The sequence below is a fragment of the Henckelia pumila genome, chromosome 3 (genome assembly GCF_033568475.1).
Source record: "Henckelia pumila isolate YLH828 chromosome 3, ASM3356847v2, whole genome shotgun sequence".
Classification (NCBI taxonomy): Eukaryota; Viridiplantae; Streptophyta; class Magnoliopsida; order Lamiales; family Gesneriaceae; genus Henckelia; species Henckelia pumila.
This window is the reverse complement of record NC_133122.1, coordinates 175,806,666-175,821,568: the sequence shown is the minus strand read 5'-3', so window position 1 is coordinate 175,821,568 and position 14,903 is coordinate 175,806,666. Positions and strand designations below refer to the sequence as shown.

The 14,903-nt window shown below is 31.5% G+C and overlaps 1 protein-coding gene across 1 annotated transcript; it reads left to right on the top strand.

Annotated features, from left to right (window-relative positions):
- The first annotated feature begins 5,511 nt into the window (after nucleotides 1-5,511).
- Nucleotides 5,512-10,583, top strand: LOC140890009 (uncharacterized). Its single transcript, XM_073297758.1, has 5 exons — nucleotides 5,512-5,848; nucleotides 8,317-8,464; nucleotides 8,954-9,445; nucleotides 9,566-9,659; nucleotides 9,756-10,583. Exons 1-5 carry the CDS (start codon nucleotides 5,512-5,514, stop codon nucleotides 10,581-10,583), a joined length of 1,899 nt encoding a protein of 632 aa, XP_073153859.1.
- The last annotated feature ends 4,320 nt before the right edge of the window (nucleotides 10,584-14,903 follow it).

The window sequence follows — 14,903 nt, the reverse complement described above, 5'->3', positions numbered from 1 at the left end:
TATCCTATGTAAACCAGTTAAGATTGATGATATCACTGTTGAGGGTTCCCGGGGTTCTTTTGCTAGGGTCTATGTTGAGATGGATGTTCTATTGGCTTGTTCGGAGCAGATTTGGGCTGGTTGGGGAGATCATTCTTAGAAAGTTGAGGTTGTCTATGAAAATGTTCCCCATTTATGTACTCACTACAAGTTGTTGGGTCTATCCCTTGAGTTTTGCACTCGGAATGGACCCTCTGGGCGTAGGAGATGCCCCAGACGTCAAGGTAAGGCTACTCTTGTTCCGTAGGCTTCTGCCCCACCTCCTGGGGGCCGGTCTCAGGGTAGCCAGCAGGATTTGGTCCATCCCTCTAGTGTTGATCATTCGATTGCTGTGGATGGGTGGACTCAGAAGAAGGGTAGACAGCGACGTCCTCAGGTTTAGAGTCGTGTTTTACCTCAGTCTTCGTTGAACCCATTTGAGACCCTCCGGGACTTGAATGAGAATTTGGGTCAGAGTTCTTCTGCTATTGGTACCAGTTCTGCTTCGGACTCGCAGTTGATTATTGAGGATGAGTCTGGACAGATAGAGGTGGTGGCTTTTGCTACACCACAGCCTGATGTTATGGTCAGGGTCAGGACTTTGTTCCTCCAGTCCCTGTACGATTACCAGTGATGGATGTTGCTATTGATAAGGGTAAGAAGGTGAAGATTTCGGCGACTTCACATGCCTCTGCGAGTCATCCTCCATACGACCATACCTATCTGTTCGCACGCACTATCAGAAGCGCTATACCTCTTTGAATCAGCAGCGCAGACAGCGTGCTTCTTCTGGGCGGCCTCCTTGAGTTTTTGTTTGATGCTGGTTATATTCGGTGGTGTTTACTGTAGACTTCTCCTTGCCCACCGTTGATGATATTTTTATTTTGAACCTCTGTGGTCGTTTATGTTTTTATGATATGATGTTTTGATGTATATATTTTTGTCGTTGGGGAGGTCTTGGTCTAATCTCCCTCTCCTTTTGGTGTTTGTTCTCTGCCTTTTTTTTTTTACGTGAAAACCCGCAACCTCTACCTTTCGGTGCGCTCTGGGTAAACCCCCGAACTAACGCAATAGCCTGCAAACTACGTCAGCCAGGTAAATCACACTAGGCAAGCCCTGTGCGACATGCTAGTCCAAAAAGGCGTTGGCAGGAGGAATCGAACTTCTGACCTATGGCCAAGAGTTCACCTACTCCACCAACTTGAACACCCCCATGGGGACGTTTGTTCTCTGCTTTTGCTTATATATAGGTAGAAGGTGTCTGTCTAAACCCCCGCTACCGACGGTGTCTTTTTTTTAAAAAAAATAAAATTGTTCGATATAGATAAATTCGAACGTTAATTGGGTAATCCATAATACTAAAAAATTCCCGAGATTACCGTTGATAAAATGGTTTTCGTTCGGGGGTAGCATACCGGGCCGGAACCCACTCTAATGTGGACCCATTTTAAACTTGAGTGGCTAATTTCATGTCTTCTACGATTGGGCTAAAAAAAATTCGGTCCATTTTACTAATGTGAAAACTAAAAAAAAAAATTGGTTTATATATAGTTTAATTTAATTTAAATAAATAGTTAACAAAAACAATTTTTTTCAATATAATTTAAATTAATCCAAGAATAAATATTCTTCTATCTAAACTATCAAACACATTACTAAAAAATATATTCATATTATATTATAATTGATCCAACCGATTTTTCAATGATACGATATGGAAAAAAAACGATTGGTAAATGAGAAACAAAACATGATCACGTTCTCTAATTTAACCAATGAAAGTATATTCTCCTGATTTTATTTTTTTTTGTGAAACACCAGAAATCAGATTAAGATCTGCTAATTACAATTAGAACTTGCACAAATTGCGATTAAATAAATTAACCAAAACCTAACACATGGTGTGTTTGGGACTAAAATAATGAGTAAAAGACAATTTATCAAATTCTGGCAGTGTCAGGCAGGATTTATTGTCTATTCAGCTAGGAATGTAATTGCTATTTCTTAATTGGGTTATGGAATTTTTATTAGAAAAATTGGAATGAGTTTTAATGTATTAGATTGTGAAACTTTTTAGCATTGTATTTTTCTTTGAATCAATCAATTATAACCTTTGCAATGATACTTGACGATCAACGTTAATCCATGTTTTTTTAAAAGCATGCTCGGAAAGCCTCCGGAATAATGTAGTAAGTGTGCAAAACAGTACTCTGACCAGATAAACTACATTAGCAAGTTTTGTGTGATATATTTGTTCGAGAAAGTGTTATTAGGAAAAATGAACTTATGATAATTGACCAAACTTCACTTATTTCACCAACGTGAGTATATCTTTTTTATCTTATGAGTTGTTCTACAATACGTACTGCCATAGACGAAGGCAGATAGAGGTTGATGGGTGTGATCGTATCTCCTCTATTGCCCCCAGCATTTTCGCCTTTTCCTTATTTCATTAAGAAACATTTATTTTTAAAAATAATTATAGCATCATATTCCATTTTAATTTAGTCAAAACTTCGTGCCGTCTCACTAATTTTTAAATACATGTTTCTTTAATTTAATAAATCAATTTTCTTATAAAAAAAAGTACAAGCCTATCGATCTACATTGTTAAATATATTTTTTTTTACTATCAATATTAATTTTAATAGTGTTCTGAAAAATAACAACAATGAAAATTTCGTTTCTATAATAAAATTTTTTTGGCTCCGTCCCTATCTCGAGTTAATGAGATTCAATGTACATACGTATATGCTTCTCGAAAAACGAAGTAGATCGATAAATACAAAGTGCGTACACAGCCAACAAATTTTGAATTAATATTTTTTTAATTACGTGAAACAGATGCTGCAGCCAAATCACACACATTAAAAACCAGCAAACATTGACTAATAATGGATTAAGGTTAGTGGAATAATTATGGATCGATCATCCAATAAATTATATTTAATTCGCGGAGTTATAATTTCTTTCTTTTCACCAAAATTTGAGTGCAACTTTTAAATCACACATTAATTGCATCCATTAATTATTTTCTTTTTTTTTCGTTTCTTTCTTTTTGGTGTTTTGGTTTTTCTTTAATTATTATGTTGAAAAATATAATATATTATTTTAATAGGAGAAATTAATATTTGAAGACCAAAGTTATCCTAAGTAGGTATGATAGATAGGCCTATGTATAAATCACGTGTAATGGTATTCATTCGTTCACTTTAAGGTGTGTTGATTTAATGTAAGAGCCAGAGCTGAGCTAAGATGCTGGTCTTCTTTATGAATTGGGAAAAAGGCTAATGCGTAGGGCTTAGTTGGAAAATCTTGGTTACAGCTGTTAACTAATCTATTCACTGTGTTTATATATATATATATAGAGTTATGTTATGTTGTTCACCTTCCGTGCCCACCTCCATGCCCACCTATGAGGTGGTAATCATCCAATAAATGGATAATTGTCACCTCATAGGTAGGCATCATTGGATGATTGCCACATCATTGGATGATTGCCACCTCATAGGTGGGCATGGAGATGGGCACGAAAAGTGGGCAGCATAACAAAACTATATATATATTTTATATATATATATATATAAATATGAAAAATAACTTTTATGTCCTATAACTCATATTTTTCATTTTTTATTATCTCATCAGAGGTCAATTTATGATCTTCTTAGTTTAATTATTAATAGTTATGTTCGGTTTTAGTAATTTATCATCAGAGTATCCAAGTTGAGCTGAAAGAATGAAGATAATGACGTTTTATCCGAAGACATTGACGCGAACATTGCAAACATGATCAGTGTAATAATAATAATATATATATGTACATATATATATTGTATAGTGTAATAAAGTATATAGTTTTTTTTATTTGTGACGTGGGAATCCGGAGCCGCTATTTTTTGGTGTGCTCTGGGTAAACCCCGTACTAACGCAATAGCCTGCAAAATACGTTAGTCAAATAAACCACATTAGGCAAGCCCTGTGTGAAATGCTAGTCCAAAAGGTGTTGCCAGGGGAATCGAACTCCTTACCTATTACCAAAAGTTCATCTACTCCATCAACTTGAACACCCCTATATATGACAATAAAGTATATAGTTTGCGGTTCAGCTCACGGTTCTACTAAATGAAGTCACGTAATTAGTAAAATTAGAAAAGAAAGTAAACTGGTTGTTGAGAAATTGGATCATATCATCGTTAGTTTTCAATATATATTCGAAATTATATAATATATATATATTGAAACAAGAAGTATAATATTTTTTTTAATTTTATAAAAATTGATTTTATTTATTTCACACTCTTTGTTCTTCTTATTCTCTTTAATTATGTATTTCATATTTCTGATTAAATGTTTATCAATATATATTTTATCACTTAAATTATTCCATGTATTTTATCGCAAATTTATTCGATGTATTGGTACTTATTTTTATTTAATTTATGAATGCTAACATAAACGGGCGATAGACCATAGGGAGATGATGAAGTACTGTACTGCTTATCATTGCATATTTTGATCATTTAATCAATCAAAATTAGTTGGACCTATTTATCCAATAATTTTGAATAGACACTTGTTTTCGAGTATGGTCAACAATCTTTTAACTTTCCAATAAGCATTTTATTTGTCTCTCTAAAAGAAAATTAAACAAGAAAAAAATCAAATTGCATTAACAAACACGGCCAATATTTAACATAAAAAAGTAATATTTTTTTTAAAATGAGTGATCATAATAAAATATTTGTATCATAAAAATGATCGGTGAAACCATTTAATAAGAGTTTTTGTGTAATTATTAATGTGAATTGCATCCACCATGATTAAATATTCAATATTTTGAATCTTTATAACAATTTAAATTTCAGTTTTTATAATATATGTGTATATGTGAAGACTGTCCACTTCTTAGCTTGAAAGTTATTGCACCAATTCAATATTTAATGTGAAAGATCCAATATGCATGGTTTCCTTGAAAGTTGTAGCACGAAGTCAATATTTAATGTGAAAGATCCAAATTTCCATAATTAATAAAGAGGAAAATATATGTATTCGTTTTGTTTGCTTTTCTCTTTTCACATTAAATAAATAAATAAACATCGTCTTTTTTAATTTATTACACAAAATGTACGCCTCGAATAGTCGATTCCTATTGTTTGGGTCGACAAGTTAGATACTTTAGACTGTTTTGGGGGAATGGGTGAAACAATAATTTCAGATAAATCATTAAGAGGTGCAAAAAATAACACTTCTTTTTACTGTCAAGGGACCACAATTTCTTGACCAATTATATATATAACTTTTTCTTTTAATTTTTAAAAGTTAAATTCGTAATAATTGGATGATATTTTCTTTTAAACTTTTGACCCCAATTGTGTTGTTTATTATCTGTTTTGATACTCATTCAGTCATTTGGACGCCTTTTTAATGTTATTTCCCTTCAGATTTTGGCAAAACATATATTTCGGACTCATATTTATGAGATGCTAAAATATGGCAAAAGCTATACCGAGAATTGGTTCACGTAGGAATGTACGTAGTGGTTCACGTAAGAGTGCACGTAGAATACCAAAGGGAGTTATTCATGTTCAAGCAAGTTTCAATAATACCATTGTCACGGTTACAGATGTACGGGGTCGAGTAGTTTCCTGGTCCTCCGCCGGTACTTGTGGATTCAAGGGTACGAGAAGAGGGACACCTTTTGCCGCTCAAACTGCAGCAGCAAATGTTATTCGTACAGTAGTTGATCAAGGTATGCAACGAGCAGAAGTCATGATAAAGGGTCCCGGTCTCGGAAGAGACGCAGCATTACGCGCTATTCGTAGAAGTGGTATACTATTAACTTTCGTACGGGATGTAACCCCTATGCCACATAATGGCTGTAGACCTCCTAAAAAAAGACGTGTGTAGGAAATGAATAGTCAATAAATTTTAAATGATCAATTCAATAATAGACGCTTATTGTCATTCCATCTTTTTTTCTTTTTTGGTCAATTCATATCATCCATACATAGTGTTTTGATATAAGATTTCAATTCTTCTATGTTTCAGCAGTAACATATTGTTCCATAGAGCTAAGATCCAAACGGTTTAGGAAATTGCACCAAACAAATAGGATATTTTATATTACCATATTTTCAAGGTAATACTTTAACGCTGAATCTAAAATAAATTTTTTTATCATAACATGTGAGATATATTAAAAAAATAAATGTGTAGGTCATATGTATTAAGAAATATCTACCATTAGACGCACTCTTAGGATAATGTCATGAGGATCACAAACTCTTGTGATACGGTCTCACGGGTAAATTTTTTGTGACAGAATTGGGTCATATATGATAGTGTATTACTTTTTATACTAAAAATATAACTCTTTATTGTAAATATAAGTGAATTTGATCGTCTCACGCATAAAGTTTCGTGAGAATGTCTAATAAGAGACCAACTCCATAAGTATATGATATAACTCAAATCTTTTAACCCGCACAATATCCCAAACATCATGGTTCGATCGCTCTACCAAGCAGGGACAATTATTGCACCTCAACAATCTCTCTCTCAATAATTACACTCCTTGCAATTGGGAATTGAACTCATGACTTTGGCTCTAATACAATAGGACCGAGCGCTTGCCGTTTTACCAAAAACTATAGCTCGTGATAATAGTGCAATTCAATGTTTCTATCGTCCTACCAAGCAGAGACAATTATTGCACTTCAACATACTTCCATCTTAGTTATAAACGTTTGTGTCTCTTTTTCGATTGTTCAAAATATATAGTCGAATTTAAAATTTTTGCTTATATTTTATTAATATATTCTCATTAACTAAATTTCGGGAATACAATCATTTTTGATTGAACTAAATAATAACAAAATTAGGAAATCAGCTCGTAAACCTCGAGGAAGTACGAGTTAATTTTTTAATATACGAATCAAAGTTCTATTTTTAAAATTTCTTTCTTTTATTATAGTATGTATAAATTCTTTAGGATATAAATTAGACGATTATTGGTTGAAATTTATAAATCCCTTGAATATACCGTTAGATTTGTCAAGTGTAGCAGAGAATTTAGTCCTCATTTAAATACGTTAGATGTTTAGGTCAAATAAAAAACCTATAAGTCATAAAAGTGCTTAAGTTGGTAGAATACGTGAATGTTTAACCAATAGTTAAGAGTTCGATTTCTCTTATCAACACTTTCTCGGACGAGCTTGTCGTACATGGTATACTTGATTAACCTGATTTTATATACTATTACATCAACTTGAGAGGTTTACTCAATATGTATCGAAGAATAACAGTTATAGATTTTATTGTTATTTTTTATTTTAAATAAATTTCTACCCAATTTTTCCTCCACGACTTAAATCTAACATTGCAAGATTTTCAACTGAGACATTTTGTTTACTCCACAGCAGAGATATTTTCATAAAACTCGACAGGCCATGCCCTACGAGAAGTTTAAAGGGTCAATTATTTAAAAATTCATCAGACATATGTTTCATTATTGATCAGTCCCCACAAAAATATTTTTAAGATTTAGTATCTGAAAAATATGAAATCTTAGATTCAACTCCCTGACCTAATAAAGCTACGTAATCGCCCTTTTTTTGGATATATGTGGGAAACACGTTTTCAAATAATTAATGCAATCTCATCCCACAACCTCATCCTTCTCCTTCGCCATCACTGTTCCGGAAGAGAATCCCTAGGGCAAAAAATCGTCTCATTTTGTGATCTTTTTCAAAAATCGCTTGGCTCGCTAACAGGTAATTTTTTATCCAACATAATCTTCACGATTTAGCTTATTGCTCTCTCCTGCTTATTTTTTCTTGTGTTTTCCAAAAAAAAAACACAATCCTCTTCGAAAGTAAAATTTCCGTTTGTGTTTAATTTTTGTGGATTATCGCCTTATCTCTTGTGTATATGCTTTCTTTCTTTCTTCTTTTTGTAAGAAGTGTATATGCTCTGTGCTTTATAGCTTAAAAATCTCACATTTTTCTTTTTTTGTTTTTGTTTTTACTCTAACCAGTGTCCTTTCTATTTTACACTTTGAAGTTTCATTCTACGTAGCTTGAAATCTTATATTATTTGTTCAATTTTTCAGAGTCACATCATTTATGGAGTCCGGATCTGGAAGCATGAATTTATCATTTCTTGGTAGTTGTCGATACCTCCAGGGTCTTTATCTAATTTCAATTCCTAATGGTGTCACGTTAATGGAGGTATTCCATAGTTTAGGACAAAAATGTAGTGACATTAATCCCCAATTAACTACATTACAATTCATAGCTCCCCATGAAAAGATTTCTGTCGCTCTGAATGACGACGATGATGTTCGAAACATGATAAATCTTCATATGTGTTTGAAACTGAGCATAATTCATTTGAAGGCATCGAGAAAAATCGACCAGAGTCGGGGCAGTAAAAATGTCATTGGGTAAGATTCTTTTTTATTTGTCATTTTTATTGAGAATGAGTCTATTTTCATACATATATATGTTGTGCATGCAGAAGCTTATAATTCATTGCGTTGTTGATTGGGCATCATGCTTAAGTATCGATTATTAGTTATTTATTTGAATTTTGGTTAAATGAATATCTATGTTTGTTAGACTGATTATATATTAAAATGATAAAGGGTTGAAATCGAAGATGATATAAATTCAACCGGTGAAAGCCCGCTCGAAATTGGAAATGTAAGCAACTCAATTGATTCTTGGATTCAATGCATACGCGGCGTAGGACAAACATTTAAAGACGCAGCAGAATTCAGAATTTGTATTAAAAATTATGCTATCGCAACCAGACGCTCAATTTCTTTCCAGAAAAATGATAGTGAGAAGATTATTATTGTTTGTAGGGGCAAAAATTGTGACTGGAGGATATATGCCTCTAAACATAAATCTGATAATTCATTTGCAATTAGAAAATGCAACCTGATCCATTGTTGTGGTGAGGATAATTTGAAGTCCAGAGGGCATCCGAACGCTGATTCACCTTGGGTAGCTAATTTGGTGAAAGCGAAGTTGAGAGGGGAGCCATCATATCGTCCATGTACAATGGTAAAAGACATACAAAGAGACTATGGAGTGGAACTTGACTATCACAAAGTTTGGATGGACAAAGAAATAGCGATGCATGATATTCATGGGACTGAGAATGGGTCATATGATAAGTTGCGATGGTATTGTCATGCTGTTAAAGAAACAAATCCTGGAAGTTTTGTTGGATGTGAAATTGATCCTATGACTAAAAAATTTCAACGACTTTTCATTTGTTTTCATGCTTGTCTTGTTGGTTTCACTAGTGGATGTCGGCCGTTATTATTTTTGGATGGGTGTCATATTAAAAATAAGTACAAAGGAAGTCTTCTAGTCGCTGTCACCAAGGATGCTAATGATGATCTTTTCACATTAGCGTATGCAGTTGTGGATGCAGAAAATGATTCTAATTAGGATTGGTTTTGTTATCGATTAAAAGAAGTCCTAGCCTCACAAGGAATCATTTTCTTCCACGGCTTTACTTTTTTCTCAAACAGAAATTCGGGGTTGATCAAGGCAATCCACTCTATGTTTCCTGGTAGTCACCATGCTTACTGCCTCAGACATATTGTAGATAATTTTGTCAAACTGGTTAGTTGTGTTTAGTGCATTTTATTTTTTGATATATGTTTCAGTTAATATTGGTTTGTGTTCATTGTCTTTTACAATTTTATTTTATTAATGTAGGTGTTGCGAAAGTATCCATTCCGTAACAAAAGACATTGGTCTTTGGTGTTGAAGAAAGCAGCATATGCTCCATCTAGGCATGAATTTGATGAACATATAAATCAGATAACTGAGTCCATGCCACTTGCTATAGAATTTATTGTGAATTCTTCACCAGAAAATTGGGCAAATGCTTTGTTTTTGGGTAAGCGATGGGGTATAATCAACAATAACATGGCTGAGAGTTGGAACAATTGGGTAAAAGCTGCTCGGTATTTACCTATTGTTTCTTTGGTAGACCATATACGTATCCAAATTATGACCATGATGCACCAAAGACGAGAATCATCACTTAAGATGGTCCAAGAATTAAGCCCTAGAAAAGAGAAGGATGTTTCACTCGCATGTAGTAAATCTCGTACCTTGAAGGTTCATAGATCAAGTGGATCAAGGTTTGAGGTGGTGGATATGGATAAAACTTTTGCCATTGATTTGAATTTGTTGAGTTGTTCATGTCGAGCTTGGCAAATTTATGGGCTTCCATGTAAGCATGCTTGTGCCTGTATAGAATCCAAGTCCTTGTCGGTGTATCGATTTTGTGATGATTTTTTCAAAATGGAAAGGTATCGACAATCATACAAAGGTGTAATCAATCCAATTCCAACCTTCGACATGTACGAAGGATATATCGATGAAGGAGATATAATTTATGCTCCTACAGTGCGCAGTCAACCAGGACGTAGAAAGACTCAGAGGATTCCTTCTCAAGTTGAACATCATGTGACAAAGTGTAAGAGGTGTGGTAGGACAGGACACAACAGAAGAACTTGTAAAGAAGCCGTCAACTAATTGGTTGTCATCCCATAAAAAATCGTTTACTGTTTATTTATTTCACATTTTTATTCAACTGTTTTGGTTCTTTTTTTATATATGTCCAGCAATGTCTTAATTATTTTATTTTATTTCTTTGGCAGCCATAAGAATTTGTTGGAGCTAGAGAAAGAAACAACCGTTCATGGGTGTGCCAGAAAACGTACAAGATCTGGTCGTGTTACGTATTGATGTTTCGATGGTTTAGTTAATGCATTTTCTCTATTGTGTTATTGTGTGTCATATGAGACAATTTGTCATGTGTTTTGTCCTACTGGTTTGATATATATTGTGGTTAAACTTTTGTATTTTCGATGGTTTAGTTATGTGATATATTATGAGATATTTATTAATCACTAGCATATATTATGAAATTTTTATGTGATGCACCTTAGTCATATAATTGCAAACAAAACTGATATCATAAATTTATTTTTCACTGCCACACACTAGTGAAAATTTTGCTGATCAATTACTATCGGGATTAGGCCTAGTGTGCTTGTATAATACTTAATTGATGAACTTAAGTTCTCAAATATGATGTATAAGTACTCAAAACCATTTAAATAGTACTAGCTTTCTGAATTAAAAAGCCGTACGCATTGATGAGGAATAAACACTAGCAAAAATGTCCAAGAAAATACATATTTAAAAAGTCGTACGCATTCACGAAATTCATCTCACTTTTTGTTTTTTACATTAAAAAATACATATTTAAAAGTATATTTATTAAGTACTTATAATGTCCAAGAAAATGCTAAATTTGAGCTTTGAAATACGTATTTTGGTCAATCAAATACTCCGAATGAGTAACAAAATACTGGATCTTGGCATTTTGAATAAAAATGGTACTAATTAATACGATATTGTAATCAATACCAATACTTATTCAAAAAAACCATCCTTATGGTTAATAATATTCATTAATAACATTTTATTGGTATTGCTAAACAAGTGTAAGATGATCCTTAGTATGATATCATAATTATCAGTCTTCATTCCTATTACTTATGCGTGATAATCCATTGTAGATAGTAGTTTTCAAGTTGATAAGTATCCATTCACAACATGACTCATGAAATTCATCTCACTTTTTGTTTTTTACATTAAAAAATACATATTTAGAAGTATATTTATTAAGTACTTATAATATCCAAGAAAATGCTAAATTTGAGCTTTGAAATACGTATTTTGGTCAATCAAATACTCCGAATGAGTAACAAAATACTGGATCTTGGAATTTTGAAGAAAAATGGTACTAATTATTACGATATTATAATCAATACCAATACTTATTCAAAAAAACCATCCTTATGGTTAATAATATTCATTAATAACATTTTATTGGTATTTCTAAACAAGTGTAAGATGATCCTTAGTATGATATTATAATTATCAGTCTTCATTCCTATTACTTATGCGTGATCATCCATTGTAGATAATAGTTTTTAATTTGATAAGTATCCATTCACAACATGACTCATTAAATTCATGAAATTCATCTCAATTTTTGTTTTTTACATTAAAAAATACATATTTAGAAGTATATTTTTTAAGTACTTATAATGTCCAAGAAAATGCTAAATTTGAGCTTTGAAATACGTATTTTGGTCAATCAAATACTCCGAATGAGTAACAAAATACTGGATCTTGGCATTTTGAAGAAAAATGGTACTAATTAATACGATATTGTAATCAATACCAATACTTATTCAAAAAAAACCATCCTTATGGTTAATAATATTCATTAATAACATTTTATTGGTATTTTTAAACAAGTGTAAGATGATCCTTAGTATGATATTATAATTATCAGTTTTCATTCCTATTACTTATGCGTGATCATCCATTGTAGATTGTAGTTTTCAAGTTGATAAGTATCCATTCACAACATGACTCATAAAATTCATGAAATTCATCTCAATTTTTGTTTTTTACATTAAAAAATACATATTTAGAAGTATATTTTTTAAGTACTTATAATGTCCAAGAAAATGCTAAATTTGAGCTTTGAAATACGTATTTTGGTCAATCAAATACTCTGAATGAGTAACAAAATACTGGATCTTGGCATTTTGAAGAAAAATGGTACTAATTAATACGATATTGTAATCAATACCAATACTTATTCAAAAAAACCATCCTTATGGTTAATAATATTCATTAATAACATTTTATTGATATTTCTAAACAAGTGTAAGATGATCCTTAGTATGATATTATAATTATCAGTCTTCATTCCTATTACTTATGCGTGATCATCCATTGTAGATAGTAGTTTTCAAGTTGATAAGTATCCATTCACAACATGACTCATGAAATTCATGAAATTCATCTCACTTTTTGTTTTTTACATTAAAAAAATACATATTTAGAAGTATATTTATTAAGTACTTATAATGTCCAAGAAAATGCTAAATTTGAGCTTTGAAATACGTATTTTGGTCAATCAAATACTCCGAATGAGTAACAAAATACTGGATCTTGGCATTTTGAAGAAAAATGGTACTAATTAATACGATATTGTAATCAATACCAATACTTATTCAAAAAAACCATCCTTATGGTTAATAATATTCATTAATAACATTTTATTGGTATTGCTAAACAAGTGTAAGATGATCCTTAGTATGATATTATAATTATCAGTCTTCATTCCTATTACTTATGCGTGATCATCCATTGTAGATAGTAGTTTTCAAGTTGATAAGTATCCATTCACAACATGACTCATGAAATTCATGAAATTCATCTCACTTTTTGTTTTTTACATTAAAAAAATACATATTTAGAAGTATATTTATTAAGTACTTATAATGTCCAAGAAAATGCTAAATTTGAGCTTTGAAATACGTATTTTGGTCAATCAAATACTCCGAATGAGTAACAAAATACTGGATCTTGGCATTTTGAAGAAAAATGGTACTAATTAATACGATATTGTAATCAATACCAATACTTATTCAAAAACACCATCCTTAATAACATTTTATTGGTATTGCTAAACAAGTGTAAGATGATCCTTAGTATGATATTATAATTATCAGTCTTCATTCCTATTACTTATGCGTGATCATCCATTGTAGATAGTAGTTTTCAAGTTGATAAGTATCCATTCACAACATGACTCATGAAATTCATCTCACTTTTTGTTTTTTACATTAAAAAATACATATTTAAAAGTATATTTATTAAGTACTTATAATGTCCAAGAAAATGCTAAATTTGAGCTTTGAAATACGTATTTTGGTCAATCAAATACTCCGAATGAGTAACAAAATACTGGATCTTGGCATTTTGAAGAAAAATGGTACTAATTAATACGATATTGTAATCAATACCAATACTTATTCAAAAAAACCATCCTTATAGTTAATAATATTCATTAATAACATTTTATTGGTATTGCTAAACAAGTGTAAGATGATCCTTAGTATGATATTATAATTATCAGTCTTCATTCCTATTACTTATGCGTGATCATCCATTGTAGATAGTAGTTTTCAAGTTGATAAGTATCCATTCACAACATGACTTATGAAATTCATCTCACTTTTTGTTTTTTACATTAAAAAATACATATTTAGAAGTATATTTATTAAGTACTTATAATGTCCAAGAAAATGCTAAATTTGAGCTTTGAAATACGTATTTTGGTCAATCAAATACTCCGAATGAGTAACAAAATACTGGATCTTGGCATTTTGAAGAAAAATGGTACTAATTAATACGATATTGTAATCAATACCAATACTTATTCAAAAAAACCATCCTTATGGTTAATAATATTTATTAATAACATTTTATTGGTATTGCTAAACAAGTGTAAGATGATCCTTAGTATGATATTATAATTATCAGTCTTTATTCCTATTACTTATGCGTGATCATCCATTGTAGATAGTAGTTTTCAAGTTGATAAGTATCCATTCACAACATGACTCATGAAATTCATGAAATTCATCTCACTTTTTGTTTTTTACATTAAAAAATACATATTTAGAAGTATATTTATTAAGAAATTATAATGTCCAAGAAAATGCTAAATTTGAGCTTTGAAATACGTATTTTGGTCAATCAAATACTCCAAATGAGTAACAAAATACTGGATCTTGGCATTTTGAAAAAAAATGGTTCTAATTAATATGATATTGTAATCAATACCAATACTCTGAATGATAGGCATGCACTTCATCTCAATTTTTTTACATTAAAAAATACATATTTAGAAGTATATTTTTTACGTACTTATATTGTCCAAGAAAATGCTTAATTTGAGCTTTAAAATACATATTTTGG